We start from the raw sequence: 22,189 nt of genomic DNA on the forward strand, positions 1-22,189 counted from the left end.
ACTCCTCTTCCTCCCTCCCAGTGCCTTCTGGGAACAGCTGTTGGGGGGAGGGGGTCCCTGAAAATTTTAAAATCAAAATGGGGTCCTCCGGTTGCTAAAGTTTGAGAGCCGCTGCTCTAGGAGACATACCTGGGTCCAAGAAGCCACAAAGAACTCTGCAGATCCCAGAAAAGGGCCTAGAGGCAGGCCAAGGTAGGAAGATATCCCCAGAGACCGGAAGGAGTCTGGGACTCAGAAAAGAAGGTGGGCCTGGACACCTCAACTGGCCCCCAAGGATGGTGATGTGAAACTCCTCCTGACAGCTGACTCACAAGAAGTGGGAGACCACTGGTGTGGCTGTCAGCAGAGGGTACCAGAGGAGAGCCCATTGTACCACGCCTGGCCATGAGGAGGCACATTGGCCAGTGAGTCACACTCTGTTAAAGCCTTTTTTTTTCAGTGCTCTCTTATCATGTTACAGCTTGCATTATATGCACACAACCTGGTGGTTGGGTATCATGGCTACAGGATTTTAGACGTTGTTTAAATGTTGTTTGTATGTATGTTTGACTCATCCTGAATCTCTCTGAGGTTTCTCTGTTTAGGCCTCCAGCCTTTCCTTCTCGGGGGTGTAATCCCATGATTCTTCCACTCGCAGACCGGCCCCTAGGATACAGTCCCCTGTGTACCAACAGTGATTTGGTTTGACTGGGTTCAGAGCCTGCAAGTCTTCCCTTCAGGAGCTAAGAGTAATGGTTAATACAGGGAGTAGAGAGCTTTCTTTTAGCAAAGCACTGTTTAATCTTAACAGCAGGAGCGCCACAAAACATAAAATAGGACTTTAGAACAATAAAAGAGTCTACATTCATGTCTATCTTACCTAAAGGTTACCATTTCTCTGGAAGTTTAGGAAGGTCCAATGACTTCAGGAAACCAAGCCAGTGTGTGTGTTCCTCATGAACAGTCCCTGACAACTGCCACCACCTTTGGACACAGAGAGAGTTTGTGAACTGTTTATGGTCCTTTTTGATCTGTTTGTTCCCAGGCTTGGCAAAACAGCTGTATAGCTTTGACTGGAGCCTGCAAGTAGCATCTTCACAGTTAATAGCTTAGGTATCATTGCTTAACCTCCTGACAAGTTTACCCGGAGGTGCTTTATCTGGATCCATAGTGTTGCCTTCCTGCTTGTTTCCTAACAATTCTGTTATTAAACTAAAACATTACAATGGCCATACTGGGTCAGACTAATCGTCCACCTAGCCCAGTATCCTGTCTGTGACAGTGGCCAATGCCAAATGCTTCAGAGGGCATGAATAGAACAGGGCAATTTTAAGTGATCCATCCCCTGTTGTCCAGTCCCAGATTCTGGCAATCAGAGGTTTAGGGACATCTAGAGCATGGGGTTGCATCCCTAGCCACCTTGGCTAGTAGTCATTGATGGACCTATTCTCCATTAATGTGTCAAATTCTCTGTTGAACCCAGTTATACTTTTGGCCTTCACAACATCCCCTGGCAATGAGTTACACAGGCTAACTGTGCATTGTGCGAAGAAGTACTTCCTTATATTTGTTTTAAATCTGCTGTCTATTAACTTCATTGGGTTACGCCTAGTTCTTGTGTTATGTGATGGGGTAAATAACTCTTTCCTGTTCACTTCCTCCTCACCATTCATGATTTTATGGACGTCTGTCATAGCCACGCCTTAGCTGTCTCTTTTGTAAACTGAACAGTTCCAGTCTTTTTAATCTCCTTGTATGGAAGCTAATTTTTGTTCCCCTTCTCTGCACCTTTTCCAATTCTAATATATCTTTTTTTGAGATGGGGAGACAGACCTGCATGCAATATTAAAGGTGTGAACATACCATGGATTTATATAGTGGTATTATATTTTCTGTCTTGTCTTTCCCTTTCCTCATGGTTCCTAACATTGTTAGCTTTCTTTGACTGCTGCTGCACATTGAGCAGATATTTTCAGGGAACTATCATGATGACTCCAAGATCTTTCTTGAATGGTAACAGCTAATTCAGACCCCAGTATTTTGTATGTACAGTTGGGATTATTTTTTTCCAATGTGCGTTACTTTGCACTTATCACCATTGAATTTCATCTGCCATTTTGTTGCCCAGTAACACAGTTTTGTGAGAGCTCTTTGTAACTCTTCATGGTCAGCTTTAGACTTTACCATCTTATGTAGTTTTGTATCAACTTCAGATTTTGCCACCTCACTGTTTCCCCCTTTTTTCCCAATTCATTTATGAATATGTTGCACAGCACAGATCCCAGTACGGATCCTGGGGGGGGGGGGGGCACTGCTATTTACCCCTCTCTCTGTTATGAAAACTGACCATTTATTTCTATCCTTTGTTTCCTGTCTTTTAACTAGTTACTGATCCATAGCAGAATCTTCCCTCCTATTCCATGGCTACTTACTTTGCGTAAGAGTCTTTGGTGCAGGACCTGCTCAAAGGCTTTCTGAAGCTACCATATGCATACAGTGAACTAACCCAGTGTAACCATACAGTAAAAATTCCAATGACCCAGTCCTGGAAGTGCCAGTCCACTCCCTGCTTGACAGAGCTATGCTGGTTTACACCAACACAGAGTTCTCTTCCTATTTCTTTCACTCCAGTCACAAGAAATTACTTTTGTATTTAAAAGGGTTGATCTGGTCTCCAGAGACTAGATCCCCAGCTGCACACAGAACAAGCCCATATTTCAGAGAGCACCAACAGAATAATATAAACGCTTTTGTTGCCTTGAAAATAGCACATTTAGCATCACACCACAATACCAGAAGAGCATAGTAATGGAAGTCCTGGAGAGCAATGAGAAAATGTTAGCTGCACTAATTAAATGTGAATCTGATTAACACATCTTTGTTAGGTTCAGTTAAAAAGCAATTTGTGTTAAGAGGTATATGTCAAGGTGACAGATAATTAGTTAAATGTTGTTCTCTCTAGTGATTTGTTTTCGTTTAAATTAACAGACTGTGTATTGTTTTTCCCCTTTTAACTGGAGGTTTTAAATCACTCTCATTTGCCTTTAATGGAATAGTTTTACGGCCCGATCTCACAACCTGAAACATGGCCATTTTCTTGTGTTTTGTTTCTTAAAGTTTTAAAGATGAAAGCAAGACTCATATTCGTTAGTGGTCTGCAAGTTAAGACTGTCCTGACACCTGATGCCTGGAAAGGCCAGCATCTGGTTTGGGGATGGAGGCAAAGAGGCTGAATGAGATCCCTGGTGTGAAGATGTATAATATAATGGTGCTACTCCATCATGATAATTAAGGTTGAGACTAAGCCTTGGGAGTCCGGTGCCTAAATACCACTGAGAATCTGGGACTAGCTTTCTGTTTAACTCTTTTCTAAGCACTCTAAATCCTGGCATACTCTGTCTTGAAAATTATTGTGCTTTGTGAGGGTCTGAGATGGGGTTAGTGGTCCAAGTTTGAAATTGTTTAATCAAGGTTTCTGAGATACATACAGCCCCCCTGTAACAGGGCAACCTGCGTTCAGGGCCAGGAGGCTTGGGGCCAGTGATCCTACTCTGCTACACCTGTCCTGGCATACTGGACTTAAGAGGAAAGTCTAGCAGCTGTGGGGTGACTAGGGAGGAGAGTTGACAGGCTGATCTTACCTCAAGGTAAGAAGCCTGGTTTGAGGGCCAGGAGGACTGCGGAAGGCCAGGGTCCTTTTGTAGGAGGTGTGATGTTCCCCTCTGGTGTGATCTGCTAGGTCACTCTAATCCTTGACTCTGGGAGCCAGCCTTATCTTGCTTTGCTATGAGAACCCCTCACTCCTGGACTGTTCACACACAGCCTCTGGCATGTAAGTTGCAACTTGGATTGTGCAATCGAATGACACTAGCCAATATCTCTGGTCCCAGATGCAACCCTAGGAACCTCCGTCTTGCAGTGTCCAGTTATGTCCGCTGGACGCTGCAAGGTTATATGAGTTCGTCAATTTAATAAAAACATTGATATGTACCAGGCTTGTTCTCCCAAGGGGAGTCTCTGACATGCTTCAAACCAAACGCACTGCTCCAAGTAGAATAAATAAACAGATTTTTTAATTATAAAGGTAGATTTTAAGTGATTATAAGTCAAAACGTAACAACTCAGATTTGGTCGAATGAAATAAAAGCAAAACGCATTCTAAGCTGACCGTAACACTTTCAGTGCCCTTACAAACGTAGATACTTCTCACCACAGGCTGGCTGGTTGCTCTTCAGCCAGGCTCTCCCCTTTGATCAGCGCTTCAGTTGCTTGGTGTGGTGTCTGTAGATGTGGGTGGAAGAGACAGAGAGAGCATGGCAAACATCTCTCCCTTTTATCATGTTCTTTCTTCCCTCTTGGCTTTAGCTCCCCCCCCCCCTTCAGAGTCAGGTGAGCATTACCTTACCACAGTTCCATACTGACCAAAGGAACGGGGGTGACTCATTCAAACAGGTCCTTTTGTTGCTGCCTAGGCCAGTGTCCTTTGTTCCTGTGAGGCTGGGCTGGGTTTGTCTCATACCTGCCCTGATGAGGTGTGCTATGAGTAAGACTGCTGTGAGGGGAACCCATGCCTCTGCTGCTCTGGGTCCCCTGGTGGGGGGTGGGGGTGAAGTTTCTGTGGCCTCAGCAGATTGCAGCACTAGTTCCTCCCTTGGCATCTCTGATGCATTTCTTGGGTGCTGATTTTTGTCTGCTTCCCCTTGATGGAACTGGGGCTTCTCAGGCCACCTGCCCTAAGCCTCCAGGTCCAGTGCTGAGCCCTGAGATACCTCCATTACTTAAACCCACCCGTCTCCCAGAACTCCACCCCAAAGATGTGGAGCTTCTGGTTACAGTTTAACTCTCTTAGGGGCACGCAGTCACTGTGAACCAGTCAACACACACCTTATGCCCTGTTATACTTAATCATGTCTAGCATAGGAGATTACAGATCATACTAAATGCATGTCCCTGCTTCACTACTCCAAGGCATTCCTTGGACTGGTGTCTGAGTCCCTTATGTTGTCCAATGTCCTTGGGCTCATCTGGGCTCAGGAAAGACCCCCCCCCCACCCTCCACTCCATCAGGGTGCTACATGCCATGTGACCTCTCCCTCCTGAAATCCCTTACTCAGCTTCTGTGACCTTGCTCTCTCTTGCCTCTTCCTGCCTTACGCCTCTGTTCATGTGTGTTTCTTTATTTAAATCGCTCCTGGTCTCTTGTTCTACTCCTAGTAAGTTTCTACTGCTCTTACATTCTCCCCTCCTTTCAGAGGAATCAGATAAACAGCTTTTCTAAGGCAGCAGTTTACCCACTAACCCAGGTGTTTGCACCCGAATAGGGTGGTTATGTCCGGAACACCTTCTGTTGTATCTGTCTGGTGTAGCCTGCTCCAGGGCTTGTCAGCAACAGTGGAGTCACATACATACAGGCACTCATAGTACAGCAGTTCTTCATAATACAACTTCACAATATCAGTCAGAATTCATAAACTGTACAGACATGACCCCAGTTCACCACAGGGTGGGCCTGGAATGGATTGTTGAATGAACTCAGAGCCCAGGTATCTGTTGGTGGGTGTTGAGATAGACTGTTGCAGCTGTTGGCTGCAAGGGGGCTGGGCTGAAAATTCCTTTATTTTTTGCTTTTGTTGTCCTTTAGCTAAAGCACTCTGTTACACAGAGAAAGTCACTTAGACGCGTGCAGCGGGATTGGGTTCCACTGTATGCCAGAGTGTTTCCATGTAGCCCCCCTCACAGAATAACTGGATGGCTCAGGGTGACATGCTGTGGCCACTGAATTAGAGTGCCCTGTTGAAATGTGAGTTCAAATTGGGCCCTTGGCAGCTTTCTAAAAGCATGTGTTGTGCATATTAGTGTCCTTTCGCAAGGGGTCCTCCGGAAGTCTTGCCCTGACAGTAACGCTTCTGGTTTTAAAAGCTGATATTTCAAGCTACTCTTAGATTCACACTCTGAATTTTACATCAGAAGTATGGTATGGGAAAACAGAATTAATTAAATATAAGGAAGATGAAAGACTTTAGTAAGCTTTAGGGTAATGCAATCATACTGCATGCTCCTCACCCATTTCCTGAACAATGGCACTGAGTGTGATCAAAGAAAAGCAAGAAACTGCAACTTTCATCAGTAGCAGCATTTCATAGTGACTGCTGAGCATCAGAAATGCACTCTCAATACAGAACCCTATTCTAAGGACTGGCATGTGGTTGACATTGACTAAGGCAGCACCAGGATATATTGTCAGAAAAACCAGTAACTTATGATTTAGAATGAAAAACAAACATAAAACAAATTTGAGCTGTCTACAATAATTCATCCAATCTGTGCAAACTAAGGGATCACATCTATCATAGAAGATTAGTGTTGGAAGAGACCTCAGGAGCTCATCTAGTCCAACCCCCTGCTCAAAGCAGGACCAACACCAACCAAATCATCCCAGCCAGAGCTTTGTCAAGCCGGGCCTTAAAAACCTCTAAGGATGGAGATTCCACCACCTCCCTAGGTAACCCATTCCAGTGCTTCACCACCCTCCTCGTGAAATAGTGTTTCCTAATATCCAACCTAGATCTCCCCCAATGCAACTTGAGACCATTGCTGCTTGTTCTGTCATCTGCCACCAGTGAGAACAGCCTAGCTCCATCTTCTTTGGAACCCCTCTTCAGGTAGTTGAAAGCTGCTATCAAATCCGCCCTCACTCTTCTCTTCTGAAAACTAAATAACCCACTTCACTGCCTCGCGGAGAGCAGGGTTTGCTTTTAATGATGTAACATGGCCTCCCTGTCTCTCCCTGCTCCCTTGCCCAAGTGGGGAATAAGCAGGCATTTCTCATCCTGGCTCAACATCTTCCTGTTGGGGCATGTAGTTCAAGCCACAGTCCAGTCCAACTAAGGCAGTAATTCTCAAGCTTTTGTACCCCTTTCACATAGGAAGCCTCTGAGTGCGACCCCTGCTCCATAAATTAAAAACACTTTTTTATACATTTAACACCATTATAAATGCTGGAGACAAAGCAGAGTTTGGGGTGGAGGCTGACAGCTCGTGACCCCCCCCCCAAGTAATACCCTCGCAACCCCCTGAGGGTCCTGACCCTCAGTTTGAGAACCCCTGAACTAAGGCACCTGACTTCAGAGATGAGGAATAGAAAAGTAAGTCATATTAATATTTCCGTTTATAAACTCCCTAAAACATTTCTGAAATAAAGTAACGGGTAGCATGCACAGAATAGACTCATACATTCCAAGTCCAGAAGGGACCATTGTGATCATCTAGTCTGACCTCCTGTATAGCACAGGCCAGAGAACTTCCCCAAAATAGTTCCTAGAGCAGCTCTTCAAGGAAAGCATCCAATCTTGATTTAAAATTGTCAGTGATGGAGAGTCCATCACTGTCCTTGGTAAATTGTTCCAATAGGTACTTACACTCACCATTTTAAAATGATGCCTTATTTCCAGTCTGACGCTGGTTTAGTGAAATATAAAGGCTTTATTGACACTTATTGAAGATGGCCTACAGAACCCACTTTGCTGTACCACATGTGAATAATGCAGACATACCATTAAAACCTTTACATCATATCATCAGGAGGTAGCTGTAATTTACAGCTGGGGCTACATTGGAGCCCAGCCCCATTAGCAGAAGCTGCTCAGTTGTACTTGATGATGACCTGTTCTGTTCATCCCCTCTGAAGCACTTGGTACTGGCCACTGTCGGAAGACAGGACACTGAGCTATATGGACCTTTAGTCTGACCCAGTATGGTTGTTCTTGTGCCTCCTGCAGACTATTCTGGCCACATCTCTCCCCCCCCCCCCCCGGGGTATCAATGCCCTTTTGGAGCATCCCTGGATTCTTGTGACCCTTTGCACGCAGTATATGTGAGGGAACTGAAGGTACTTTGTGCCACCACAACCTCCCTCTCTGTATTTTCCAATGCCCAGGGCTTTTGCTTGAATCAAGCCCTACCAGTGTTTGAAGTGTAAACAACAACATGGTATTTGGTTGCATTAATACCCCAACATGGCTCTCTTCAGAGTGCCCTATTTATGGAGAAAGCCAAACTGTATGGAAAGGCTTGTTCTTAAAGTTTTGCTAATGAAGCAAAATGCAATAAGTTGGTATGTTTGTGAAATATTGCATGTGTGGATCTTAGAATGAACTAAGAAACACACTTTGTCTGAACTACGCAATCCTTATATTCAAATTGCATTGGGTGCTGTAGGTCATTTTCAATGTCTCCATTGCATTAGTTGAAGTCAATGAGACTGGGTGTGGAAAAATTTGGCAGACCAAAAAAGTGCAGGAGGGAACACGGTAACTGCCATACAGTCTCAGATGACAGGTTTCAGATGAGTAATCAGTCCAGTATCCTGTCTCCCCCTGAAGCCAGTGGTATCTGTTTTGGATGAAGGTCCAAAAAACCCTGCAGCAGGCAGTTATGGAATAATTTGCCCCACGGAAAGTTTGTTCCTAATCCCCATCAGTGAAAGAAGTGTGTTAAGACACCCAACCACAGAAATTATCTTGGAGTTACACACAATCTTCAGCAAGTCTGGGCTTATGGGGTTTTATTGCACTTATTCCATTAACCCTCTCCTGCCTCTGAGACACAGGAGGTTTAGTTAGTTACTGTGTGAAAGCCACTTGGAGACCTTGGATGCAAAGTGCTTATAGCACTAAGCACTATGATGTGTGTCTCTCTGCCCACACAAAGCTGGGGTTTCAAGCGCACAAACAGCTAACCAGGCAAGTATTCAGAGTAAAGGGATTCAACAGATGCCTTTGGAATGTAGCCCTTTAAGTATGCAGCTCTCTAGCTTCCTATGTTAGTGTTTAGCAGGCTTCACATCCTCTTCCTTCTCCTGCTGTTCCCTTGTCCAGCTGCAGCTCCATTCTCTCCCCACTCCCTTCCAGGCCTCAGGTGAGACTCTCACATTTCCCTTTGTCCCATTTTCCTCCATAGCTGTGATCTCCCTTACTTCTCAGGGGAGAGCCAGGGGCTGAAGGGAAATGGGGCTGGCCCTTTAAGGACACAGAGGGGTCCCTACCATTCCTGCTCCCCCCCTCAACCCCAGCCCCCCCTCCCACTTCCAGCCCCCCAACTTCCTCATGGCTCCAGCCCCTAGCACACCTCCCAACCCAGCTACTCCTGCCCCTCAACCTTCCTGCTGCTGCAGAGTCCTGATTGCCTCTGTTCCTCCAACACCCTCCAGTCCCTCCCTGCCCCCAATCTCTGCCCTCCTGCGCTGCTCCCTGCCCAACCCCTACCCCCAACTCCCCCCAGTCCCTCCCCGCCCTCAATCTCTGCCCTCCTGTGCTGCTCCCCGCCCCCAATCTCTGCCCACCTGCGCTGCTCCCCGCCCCATCCCTCCCCCCCAATCCCCCCCATCCCTCCCTGGCCTCGCCCCCACCCCGTGCAGCTCCCCGCCAACTCCCTACCCCCCAACTCCCTCCCCGCCCCCAATCTCTGCCCAGCTGCGCTGCTCCCCGCCCCCCAACTCTACCCCGGTCCCCTCGCGGTCAGGACTGTCCCTCCCCCAGCTCCCCCCAGCAGGCGGGACGGCAAATGGCCGCAGCCCAGCCCAGCCCCTGCCCCCCGCCGGACCTTTCCGCCCCGCCCTCCCCACGGGGGGCAGTTGAGGGGGCTCGGCGCAGGCGCCCTGCCCCAGGGGGTTCGCCGGCCGGCCGGCCGGCCCTCGGGAGTGGGGAGGGGGTGAGGCGAGGGAGCCTGGCCGGCGGCGGCGGCGGCGGCCACACAAAGCCCCGGCTCCTCCCTCCCCTCCCCGCTCGGCGAGGCGGGCAGCGCCGGGCCGCTCCCGCCGCGGTGGGCAGGAGGCCGAGCGAGGTAAGGGCCTGGCGCGGCGCCGCCCCGCGGGCTGTGCGGACGCGCGTGAGGGGAGGGGGCCCGGGCCGGGCCGGGCCGAGCCGAGCGACGGTCCCCAGCGCTCCCCCTTGCCCTGAGGGGACTCCCCCGCCTCGCTTCCGGGGCACGTCACCGCGCTGGGCTGGGGCCGGCTCCTCTCGGTGGCTGGGGGGGGCAGGATCTGGGCCTGTGTTGGGGCGGCGGCGGCGTGGGGTGGGGGGATGTTCACACCCCTCGCCGTGAGTGAGGAGCCGCTCTGGAGCGCTTACGTGGCTCCGCTGCGTTTGAAATCCCCCCCCTTTGGCCCAGGGAGCCACCCGCTCTTCTGAGCCCCTGCGTGTCGCAGGTAACCTCAGCCACCGTGGGGCGTGAGACCAAAGGCTTGCAGCCTGCCCGAGACTAGGCTGTCCTGTGCCGCAGGCAACAGGGCCGCCCCCGATGCCTGGTATTCAAGGCCCCCCCTCCCCCCAAATGGCAAGGGCATGGCTGAGCTACACCTCGCTGGTCCTGGCAAGTGGCCCGCACCCATACGCTGCTGAGGAAGGGCACTGCTGTGGGGGCACTGACCGGGGGGGGGGGTTCTTTCCTGACCCCAATATATGGTGATCAGTAAGACTCCTAACCTCTGGGTAGCTCGAAAAACTGAATAGGAAGTTGTTCTTATGAAATGCCAAGCAAAAATATGTTTCGGAGTGGTAGCCCTGTTAGTCTGTATCAGCAAAAACGAGGAGTCCTTGTGGCACCGTAGAGACTTAACACATTTATTTGGGCACAAGCGTTCGTGGGCTAAAACCCACTTTAAGGTGCCACAAGTACTCCTCGTTGTTTTAACAAAAATATTAGCATTCTTATGAAGTCCTATTTTTAACCACCCTTTAAATTATCTTATCACTTTCCTTTATTGGCTGGTTTCAGTGGTAGCCATGTTAGTCTGTATCAGCATGAGGAAAACTTCTTGGTTGATTTTCTCTTTAGTAGTTTTAAGCGGTAGATCCTCCCCAAAAAACACACAACTTTAAAATGATTCACAATGACCAGGTCGCACATGTAACTGACATTGATTATCACATGATCTCACCTTAGTTTGCCTTCTGTTGTTGGTCATGCATACTTGTCACTTTGTCTTAACTTAAATTATAAACTCTTTGGGGCAGGGCCTGTGTCTTACTGTGTGTTTGTACAGTGCCTAGCACAATGGAGTCCTGATCCTAACTGGGTCTTTTGAAGCTGCAGCAATACACATGATAAACAGATTGACCAAAGGTAGTGTAAGATTACTTGGTCCAGTAGTCTGTTCCAGTGACTGTTAGTCTCTTTCAAAATGGAATGGGTGTTCCCGTCTTCAAAAGGAAGTGACACACACGCAATATCACCAATTTACCGTCTTTTAAATCTTTCCTTAAAACCTACCTATACTATGATATTTACAGATTGCTCCCATCTGGGATTGGCAAGCAGATGGAGAACTTTGACTTCTGATTTTCTGCAAAATTTTGTTTTTTATTGTTACCTCATCCTCCCAACACAGCCAGCCTCCACTTATCTGTTTTGCCCACCTGTTGCATCCTGTCTGAGGTGTAGATTATGAGTTCTTTGGGCAGGGACCATCTTCTAGTATATGGCGTGTAGCACAATGGGGCTCTGATCATTGAGTGGGGAATTCCAGGCCTACAGTACAAACTTTTGCCAGCATAGCTATGTTAGTAAGGATGATCCCTGGCCAATGTAGCTGTGCAGGCAAAAGCCCCTGGTGTAGAGTTATACTGGTATAATTTATTTCACTTGGTAATTAGGGGTAGGGCACTGGAATAAGCTATGCCAGCAAAAACACATTTTGCTAGTATAAGCTTCATCCACGCTAGGGGCACTTTGCCAGTACTATTCAAGTCTGTTCTAGGTTTTGTATACTGCACGCATCACTGTACTGTCTAACTGCCTAAAAAACAATTGCTCCTTAACAGGGGACAAATATATACTGGCATCGCTATACCAGGAAAGTGCTCCTTGTGTAAACCTGGACTGAGAAAAGGCAACCACTTCTTTAATATGTAGGATCTGTTTATGTTGGAGATAATTTAATTATTTCCTAAATAGTAGACTCTATTTGGGACAGATTTTTTTGACTGCTACTTGATTATATGGGCAGGTAGGACAGTACTAGCTAGAAATGTCTATTAATAACATGTTGTTTGTAGTGTTGTCATTATAGCAGCCCTGTTGGTCCCAGCATACAAGAGAGACAAGGTAGGTGAGGTAACCATTTGTTGGTCCAGTAAAAATATATTACCTCTCTACTGTCTCTCTCTCTCAATCACATAACTAAGCAAGAAAAATGGGTCATGTTTCTTTCTGAATTGAATTTCTGATTTGGAGTTGTCCTCTTTAGCTGTACAATATTAAATACAGAATGCATTTGATATCACTTACAAAAGGTGTTGCTAAATGCATTGATTTATCTTTTATATTACTTAAAAATAAAACAAAATGCTTACCAACGTTAGCATGGGGGGGGGGGGGGAGAGAAATGAATCTTTACTTTCCTCAAAATATGGAGGAACAGTTATGTAGATCAAAATCCTTAATCTTGCAACTTTCCCTGAATCCACTCATCGAAGATTCTGTTTATAGCTTTCAGTGCTCTCATCATAATTTTGTTGGGAATCTATCTGGCAACTTGTTCACATTTAATAAACTAATAAGAGATTATTTATGAGGTTGTGAGGAGAGCTGGTCAAAAATGTCAATTAATTTTTTCCCCCCAAATTTCCCAAGGAAGTTTTCTGGTTTTATCAAAAACTGAAATAAAAACTCAAAATTGTTCAATTTAAAGCAACCCAACTCTTTTAAGAACTGAACACCATATACTGTTACCGAAAGAAAATCAATTTCTGGCTTTTCATTGGAAAACTTGAAGAAAAAACAAACTTTTTCTGTGAAAAGTTTTGCTTTGGTGATACAGCCATTTTTCATCTAAAAATGTTTAGATGAAAAAATTGCAACCAGCTTTTGATATGATCATTGTGAAATGAACTGGTGGATTTGTACAGCTAAATACGCACCTCCTTTTCCCCAAGGACCTTCCATGTCCCATGGTGGTGGGTTTCTGAGGATTCCCCACACACATACTATTATTTTTAACATCCCTTCAGGCCCTGGGTTGCAGCTGTAGTCTTTCAGGATGAGGAGAATTGGACTGGTATTGGTATTCTATAGAATGTATTGTTCTGAGGATCATTGTTGAGGGAGAGAAGGTAGTTCCTTCTCTAGGGCCTAACTGTGATCTTTCTGCAGCATTTTTTGTGTCTCCTGACCCAGATGATAAGGATGGAAACGGGAACCCAGCTAGTATGTCTTGCCTGGAAATGGCAAGTATCCCTGATAGGTCAGTGAGTCAGTAACCCACATATGTTGTGGAGCAAAGTAATCTAGCATTTAAAAATAGCCTCTAAAAGTGCTTGTATAAAACAAACCAAAGTTACTGATTGATCAAGAGTTTGGAATGGCAGAGTAAATATTCAAGTCCAAGCAAAAAACATTGAAAATTTCATATTGGTCATATCTTTGAACATGAGAATTAGTGGACTGACTTGACTATGTGAAATGAGTTTGGTGGTCTCAGTCCAACTCTTAGGGCACATCACAAAACCAGTGCCATAATTACCACTAATTGGTACCTTTATTGGCAGTCTCTGCAGAGGGATAAGGCCCTATCTAAAGCCTATTAAAGTCATGGGACACTTTCCATTGATTTTTTTTTCCAGTGGGCTTTGTATCAGGACCTGACTGGCATGGAAACTGAACTGTTGCCTCACCTCCTAGAGGTGGTAAGATTAGGTAATTTGCTAAGGAAACAAATTGATATAAAATAACTTAATATGACATAGTAGCAGTGTGATGGATATGTGGTTTGTTCGTTTTGTTTTTGTTTTGAGGGCAGGGGGAGTATCTATCCAATATTTGTCTGAGTTTAGTTCACTGAAAACAAATGCCTCTGTGCTCACAGATGGTAGATAATAAGGTAAAACACTTTAAGCAGTACAGTTGCTATTGAAACTGTGCTTTTGTATGCAACAGAATATCAGTGCTGAAAGAGACTGTTTATACATCCAGTTCTTACCCTGCTGTAATTACACAGTCCTATCTAAAGAGCTGAGTTTCACTGTGAATGAGTTCTGCCCCTGCTGCACAGAGTCTGAATGAGGGTTGAGGGGGGAATGGAAATCTCTCCTTCAGTGTATAAGCAGGCTGTGAGGCTGCAGCACAGTTCATCTATGAGTACTAGTCTAGCCTTTATGCTGGAATAGTGGCTGCTATTGCTTCATATCTCTGTTACTGGATTGAAGTGTCTCTGATGTTGTGACCCTTCTTTCAGCCTGGACCTGAAACTTCTCTTGTACTGCAGCCTATTATGGGCTGGCACAGAGGGATCTCGCCAAGATGCATAGCCTCTTCCCCTTCTGCGCCCCCACGCCCTTTGTAGCCCGACCACAGAGCTGAAATGGGTTGAAGGGTCCTCGTTTGCATCAAAAGTGAATCTCGCTCTAAGGTTGTGTCTACCCTAGACCTCTTATTCTTAAAAGTTCCTATTCTTTCTACCACTGAGTCATCTGTATCAGTGGTAGCAATGGTGGGAGCACTAATGCAGCCACTAGTGCCTTCTGTTACAACTACCATGTAATCTAATCCCCCACACAGCAGTTCTAGACAAAACAGTGGTTAAAATACAAGTTGTCTACCTATGCTGATTCTCCCACTCTTCGATTCATCCACGGACCCGAACCAGTTAGTGCAAAAATGAGAAGGCCATATGAAAAGAAGGCTAGTATAGACAGGGTGCTGGTAGGTAGCCTTTCAACTATTAAATGTTGTTGTTTCTTAAAGACAGGGTGGATTTGATTTAAATCACAAGTCAGGAAGACTAGATTTAATCATGGATTTCTACATAAAAGTGCATTCTGGAATATGCTGCTCAAACAGTTTCACTATTGTTTCTACTGCCTGTCCCTCCCTTCTCACATTTATCTCCAGACATCTTCTCCTTGTCCAGATCTATTCTGCCCCCACCAATCTTCTATTCATTGAATTTTTTGAAACTTTGCACTTTCAGAGAGAGGTAAGGGATTGACTCTGTGTACACAAATTTGCAGAGGGACAATAGAGTGAGGTCTGTTGTTTCTCACCTCTGTTTATTAATTTAAAAACACTTTTGCTGTTAACAAGCATTTTATCTCTGGGGACACAAATCCATAGTTTGAGAATTGCAAAACTAAGCATCTCTGATGGTATCTTCTAGACTGAGCACTGAGTCCCATTGGGTAGATAGAAAGATTAAACTTCGTAATCTATACAGAAGCCCCTGGAACCCCATAAAATTGCGTCCCTAATCCATGAACTATTGGAACTTATTTACAAAACTTTTCTTAAATATTACATAAATATATTGTCTCATACTGTAGAATTAGAATTTATAATCCCTATTCCATGATGAGACATCTTGGAGCCTTAATGTATCATAATTAAAACTATCTTTAGATATTTTTTTATAAAAATGCTTTTTGAGGAAAAAACCTATGATTTTTTGATTAAAAAAATCATTGATTTTTATCCACCCTGCTTAAAGACATTAATCAGGATAAAAGCAAAAGTAGGGAACAGTGTGAACTTTGCAAGGTTTCACAGCTTATTACAGTATTTGCACAATAACAACAGCAGAAAAGAGCCTTTATTAGATCCAGGTTAGGGGTTGGATTCTCCTTTTACACTTATTTACACTTCAAAGGGAGTTACTTCTGATTTACACCATTGTCAATGAGAGCTGAATCAGGTCCAAGTAGTTGATCATCTCAACTTGCTTTTGCCTCATTGTACTTGCATGTAAGCGTATATATTATTCAGTGCTCTTACATTGAGCACATGCTGTACTTTTAAGTACAATTGAACATTTATTTTGCAAAGAGAGTCCCTGAAACTATACCCTCATTTAATCTAACCAATAGTATGGGGAAAAAGATATTTAAATCTTATTTCAAAAATGGGTGGCTTTAAGTAAAGTGACAAACAATTGTGATATCCTCTTAATGCATTTTCATGAATGGATTTTTGTGATGTAGCCCTTTCTAAAGCCATTAAGGAGCAGGTCAGGAATATTTTGCATTCTGTGTCTAGTCATTTAAACAATAGCATAATCAAAATTCACTTCAGTATTGTTGACATATGGAACATATTCCTCCATTTTTGACTGCATGCTGTTTATATGGACTTTACTGTTGCTTTGATCTTCATGCGGAGAGTGCAGTTTGGAAACATGGTCCAGGTGTCAACATGCTGTTTGAAACTGAGGGCTTGTCTACACTGGAAGTTTACAGTGCTGCAACTTCTCGCTCAAGCGTGTGAAAAAACACCCCCCCTGGGCGCAGCAGGTTCCAGCACTGTAAAGTGCCAGTGTAGACAGTGCACCAGTGTTGGGAGCCGCGCTATTCCCCTCGTGGAGATGGGAGTTTTTTTAGAGCGCTGGGAGAGCTCCATACTGGCAATGTTAAAGCGCGCGCCCTGAGTCCTTCTAATCTTGCAGCTTTCTAAGAAGAATGTTAAATCAAGACCTGTGGGCCTGGATTTTATCAACTAGAGAAACTTTCCAGTGAAAACAAGCAGGTTTGATAGAGGAGAGACATTCCTTTTCCCTATTCCTTTTTAAGAATAAAATTTACATGTATCAAATTTTGAGGAAAAGAACTTTTGGAGTACCAAGCCTATTTTCCCTCTGGTAGGTGATCTCTATTCTCTGTGGGTATCCTTGGAAATAGCAGTCTCCTATCCTAAAACAGATATATGGATGGGATTTTCCAGAATATTCAGCATAGGTCTAATTCTGCTCCCCTTGGAATCGATGGGAGTTTTACTATTAAATAGGAACAGAGGTTTTGAAAATCCCACAGTAATTTATATGCTTTTGCAACTTTTTTCCACAGATTGTACCAGAGTTCAAATAACCCTTTAACTGAGCCTTTCCTGATATGTATTATTTATTTATACATACTGTGGTGGAACCAAAGAGCCTCAACCAGGTTGAGGCCCCATTGTGCTGGGTGCTGTACAAACATATAATAAATGACAATTCCTGCCCCAAGGTACTTGCAGTCTAAAACACAAGACATAACACGTGGGTGAGACAAAAATGTGGGTGGGATGGGAAGGAGGACAAGGTAGCAGTAATGAAAGGGAACTTAATCCTCTCCTTCCTTAAACCTCAGAACACAGGTGAGTGCAAAATTCCCTGCAACAATAGATTCTTTTCAGAGTAGCAGCCGTGTTAGTCTGTATTCGCAAAAAGAAAAGGAGTACTAGTGGCACCTTAGAGACTAACCAATTCAGTTGAGCATAAGCTTTCGTGAGCTACAGCTCACTTCATCGGATGCATTATGTACTCCTTTTCTTTTTACGAATAGATTCTTTGGAGAACATGTGTTTAAATACCCAGTTCAGGTTCAATATCCAATTTTGCCCTTGGGCGATGATTATCTCCCTGAATTCAGAAAAGGTCTGCCCCGTGTAATTTTGTAAGCTATTTAAATACTGAGAGCCAGATCCTCAGATATAAATCAGTCCAGTTTCATTGACATTAATGAAGCTATGCCAGTTGACACCAGCTGTGGACTTGGCCTGCACTGCACATGCTAATTTGAGGCCTGTTCAATTTTCAAAGCCTTTTCTCAAAGAACCTCTTTTTGCTCCCCTTCGCACCATCTCCGGAATGTGTATGTCTCTCTTTTGGCTTAACGCCTGGGACTAAGCACAACGCTAAATGTGACCTCACAAGTGCTTCGCAGAGAAGAATTGTCTTTCCTTACTTGTAAAATGGTTCCCCTGCTTCTGCATTCTAAAGTATTCTTTTTCCTTTTCCTTTGTTTTTGGTCAACACAGAGTCCCTATGTTCAAATAATTAACTCTGGGGTTCTTTTCATTCTGTATTAGAGCCAAAATACATTTCAACATGCAAATAAGCTATAGTCTCATTGGCTTTCCCTACCTGCATGACATTACATTTGCTGACATTCCCCATCCGATGAAGTGAGCTGTAGCTCACGAAAGCTAATGCTCAAATAAATTGGTTAGTCTCTACGGTGCCACAAGTACTCCTTTTCTTTTTACCTGAACCTAACATCCTCTTTCAGCTAAACTCTTGCTTCCTTTGTTCTGCTAATGATTGACTCTGGGCATATGCCATATAAGATATTTAAATACCCAGGTAGAGAAAAGTTCCAAAGTACCCAAGCTGCATCTTGGCCAGACTTAAAATAGCAGATTCAACTGTATGCTTAGGAGGGCGAATATATGGAGAGACTTAGAAATCCCAGCTTGGCCAACCTGAGACTGCTTTATGTTCCTCTAGGAGCTGAAGGGTAGGGCAGATTGGGTAATGAGTGGATGGAGCCTGGACTCAGCCAGCTAACATAGCGGAGCCAGTGCATAGGGGGAAGTAATTTGTGTCATGTAATGGACTGGCATGGATTAAATTCCCCCATGGAGTAAAGAACAAAATTGTGCCTCTCTTGAGTCCCAGTTCAGCCTCATATCTGCTCCTGGGCAAACATAACTATGCTATGTCCTGCCTTTTACTGAGGATTCACAGGCACTCCATAATTGAGTCATGTATTAGGTTTGACCTGATAATGATCGAGGGCCAGATTGCGATAGGAATATTTCCACTGGCATTAATTAGACTGTGTGTATGGAACAGCTCATCAGTTTGAGCAAATGAATTCAGTTTGGGATAAACATATTGTTATAAAGAAGAACATCAAGTTCACGAGAATAAACACCCACTGCTTTTGGTGATTGGGCCCTTGCTACATTCCTGACCCTGAGTTTATTTGGCCAATAATTTCTTGGGGAAAAGTTTAGATGTTGGCAACTGTGGGACATAGACAAGGAGTAAAATTTTTATAATAAGTTGTTCTAGCAATGGTTGGGGATTTAAAAAATACCTGTTTTGCAATGTTCAGAGCAGTTAATGCAAGATGGAAAAAACACTGTGATTTAGACAGTTTAAATAGCTATCAAAAAGGAAGCCAAAATTCTTAGTGTGTTCATAAGGCCCACATCTGCTTGGGGAACGCCACAGTACCATATATCATTTAAAATTTCTCTGTCCAAGTGCCAAGTCATGAGCACTGCTGTTGTACATGGCTGTTATTAGGGTCCAGAGAAAACCTTATAAGTTGTGATTACTTTGGAATTGGAATTTGATCAAAACCTCAGTATTTGACGTGAGTTTCAGTTTTGGAAAGTGTAACTTGGTGATGTAATATTTTTGGTCCTGTAATTTTTATAATATGAGCTGTTCAATCTTGATTTTTGTACATATGAAGCAGTTTATTGTAGCTAAGATCAAGTATCTTTCATTACGTACATTAGGAACTGGGAGCTGAATGCTTTGTAACTTGGCTATAAAAACTGAAACTTGGAAAATGTCTTAGCAATGAGCAAACCTTTCCTCTTTTAGTTAGATTTGTTGAACTATAAATATCGATGTGGGAGTTTGTAAGTCAAATGCCAAAAATGCAAACACAGGCCCAGGACCTGCAAAAGGAGCACAGGCACCAATCCTGGAAAGACTCCTGTTGACTTTGATTGGCTTTGTATTAAATCAAATGTAGGCAGAACCCATTGGAACTTGTAGGAAGGATCTGTCTGCATGGATACAGTTGCAGGATCAGGATCCTTACTTGCACAGAAATCTGCCAGAGAAGGCTTTGGTTTTATTGCCTTTCATAATTTCAAGAAATCCCAGAGAGTTCTCTGTTTTAATATCAGGGAATGGAGTGGTGGAAATTGTTCCTTGGTGACACTTGATTTTTTCCAAGTGTCAGCACAGCAAAAGAATAGAAAACTCAGTTACAAATTTCTGAGAAACAAACCCTGAGCTCAGAATGGAAGAGCTACAAGAAAATTACCTACAGTCGCAGTGACAAGTGCACAGGTTTCGTGAAAGTCACATGGCACAGAGCAAATTCAGGCTGTAGAAGATATATTCCATTGCCACATTACCCCATCCTGTGTTAAGAGCCATAGGAGGGGGCTCTGTGGGAGGAAATATCTGAGGAGACTCACAGCATCTTATGATGCCTCTCCCTCCCAGTGTAAAAAGTGTGTGATGCCCATGCCTGAACTTGGAGTGCTACCAGGCATGAAACCAAAATATGCTAATTCTGTGATGGTATCAGGGTTATTGAGAGTTATATTTAGTAGTGGCAGTTCTATTTTTCCTTGATGCAAATATAAAAATGTAAGGAAACTCCCTATAAAAGTTATCGTTAATAGACCACAAAGGTTGTAGATACCTATGTATTACATAAAGAAACACCATCCATTGAAACCTGGTCGGTTTTAAATTTGTGATAAAAATAGCTTCAGGTATTTCATGTATTCTTTAGTCCTTTTGACAAGTTTTGTGATTTTACAGCCTCTCCTTTTACCATGTGTTTAAAATATTTTTCTCTTCCCACATGACCCGCATAGGCAAAGAAAACAAGATTTTATTGGTTATGCAGAGTAAATAGTGGAATTGACTACGTACAAAACAGAGTCAGATGCACAAAATTAATTTTCCTAGATCTTTCAATTATAATAATGTTAGGTTGTGGTCCTGCAAACATGAACCCAGTCCCGGAAAGACTTAAGCACATTGACGTCAGTGGGATTACTCGTGTACTTAAAGTTAAACATGTGTACGTGCACAAGTGTTTGCTGGATTGGGGCCGTGACTAGTTCCACTGAGTTTCCTGGGACTATGTGTGTGTGTGTGTAAGTGCTTTTAGGAATAGGCTCTTGACTCTTGCCTGTCATTGGTAAGTATGACAGGTTTCAGAGCAGCAGCCGTGTTAGTCCGTATTCGCAGAAAGAAAAGGAGGACTTGTGGCACCTTAGAGACTAACCCATTTATTTGAGCATAAGCTTTCGTGCCTCCGATGAAGTGAGCTGTAGCTCACGAAAGCTTATGCTCAAATAAATGGGTTAGTCTCTAAGGTGCCACAAGTCCTCCTTTTCTTATTGGTAAGTATGACATTTTCAGACAGGTTTTTTCTAAAGTTGACAGAATCCCTTTAAAAAAGTAAAGTTGTGATTATAAAAAACAAAACAAACCCCCAAATGTTTGAAAGCCAGGAACTAAAGTGAAGTAAAAGTTTTGAAAAAATATAACAGAAATGTTTCAAAATCTGGCAAATTATAAACAATGATCACTAAAGGTTTCACAGTCTCAAGTCTGAGGGCTGGTCTACACATACAGTGCTGCATTGGCACTGGTGCGGTGATGCTGCTGCAGTGCTTAGTGAAGATGCTCCCTGTGCTGATGGAAGAGCTTCTCTCATTGGTACCCCACTTCCGTGAGAGTCAGTAGCTATGTTGATGGGAGAAGCTGTCTCAACAGGAGTTTGGGTGATATAACTGCGTCACACAGAGGTGTGAATCTTCCACACCAGTGAGCGATGTAGTTATACTGAAATAAGTATATAATATAGACCAAGCCTGACCATGTCTCAGTTCCCGTTTACTTATCCACAATGCTTTTTGCTAATTACTGTGCTTGGAATTATTGGCATAGTATCTGGAGAGTAATAAGCCTTACTCAGGTTAATTCAAGTTTTCACATAATTTTTTCATCAAATTTTGCAATTATAATCAAATTTCTGTCTTGCTCAGGCAAGTGGATAACCTATCAAATTGAGTAGGAATTATTATTAAACATATACTTACCATTTTTTATATGTGTCTTTGAAAATATACATGTTTGGTGTGGCTTTTTCCAAGACATGCAAACTTCCAAGATAAATATTTGATTTACTAGATTTCAGATTCACTTTTTTTATGTTCAGAAGAAAAGGATTATTTAATCCCTTATTATTTCAGCAACTGTTGCACACATGTAAACTATCATTTATAATATATGTTTCCCATATGGTTAACAGTGGTTCTAGAAACCAAAGAAGTGACTTGGCTCTACTTCACATCTCTTGTTCCTTGCTAAACATAGCTTAATGATATGTATACACCTTTCTTCTAGACTAGGCATTTCCCGTTTACTGCCTTCCTTTTATTGGTAATTTTATAGTTGCCATGTGTTGTGCTGACTGAAAATCCCTACAGTTTCTGTGATGTGGCATATAGTGGAGATTAAATAGCCCCCAAACACCCCACCTTGACAGTTCTGTCAAACTAAAGCCTTATTCTGCTTCAGCTTTCTTTTGAGGCCAACCAATCCACAAAAATATTCTGATCAAATTTATCAGAGAATCATAGAATATCAGGGTTGGAAGGGACCTCAGGAGGTCATCTAGTCCAACCCCCTGCTCAA

The 22,189-nt window shown here is 43.7% G+C and overlaps 1 protein-coding gene across 3 annotated transcripts in view; it reads left to right on the forward strand.

The window, feature by feature from the left end:
* Nucleotides 1-9,524: 9,524 nt before the first annotated feature.
* RIN2 (Ras and Rab interactor 2) overlaps nucleotides 9,525-22,189 on the forward strand; it is a 104,157-nt gene continuing 91,492 nt past the window's right edge. The window contains exon 1 of one of the 3 annotated variants that reach the window (XM_073339756.2): nucleotides 9,525-9,819. In XM_073339756.2, coding sequence (XP_073195857.2) covers nucleotides 9,541-9,819 — 279 coding nt within the window. In that variant the 5' untranslated portion in view covers nucleotides 9,525-9,540. The remainder of the gene's footprint in view (nucleotides 9,820-22,189) is intronic. The other 2 variants (XM_073339766.2, XM_073339759.2) reach the window with 2 other exon arrangements.

The sequence above is a fragment of the Lepidochelys kempii genome, chromosome 3 (assembly GCF_965140285.1).
Source record: "Lepidochelys kempii isolate rLepKem1 chromosome 3, rLepKem1.hap1, whole genome shotgun sequence".
NCBI classification, from domain to species: domain Eukaryota; kingdom Metazoa; phylum Chordata; order Testudines; family Cheloniidae; genus Lepidochelys; species Lepidochelys kempii.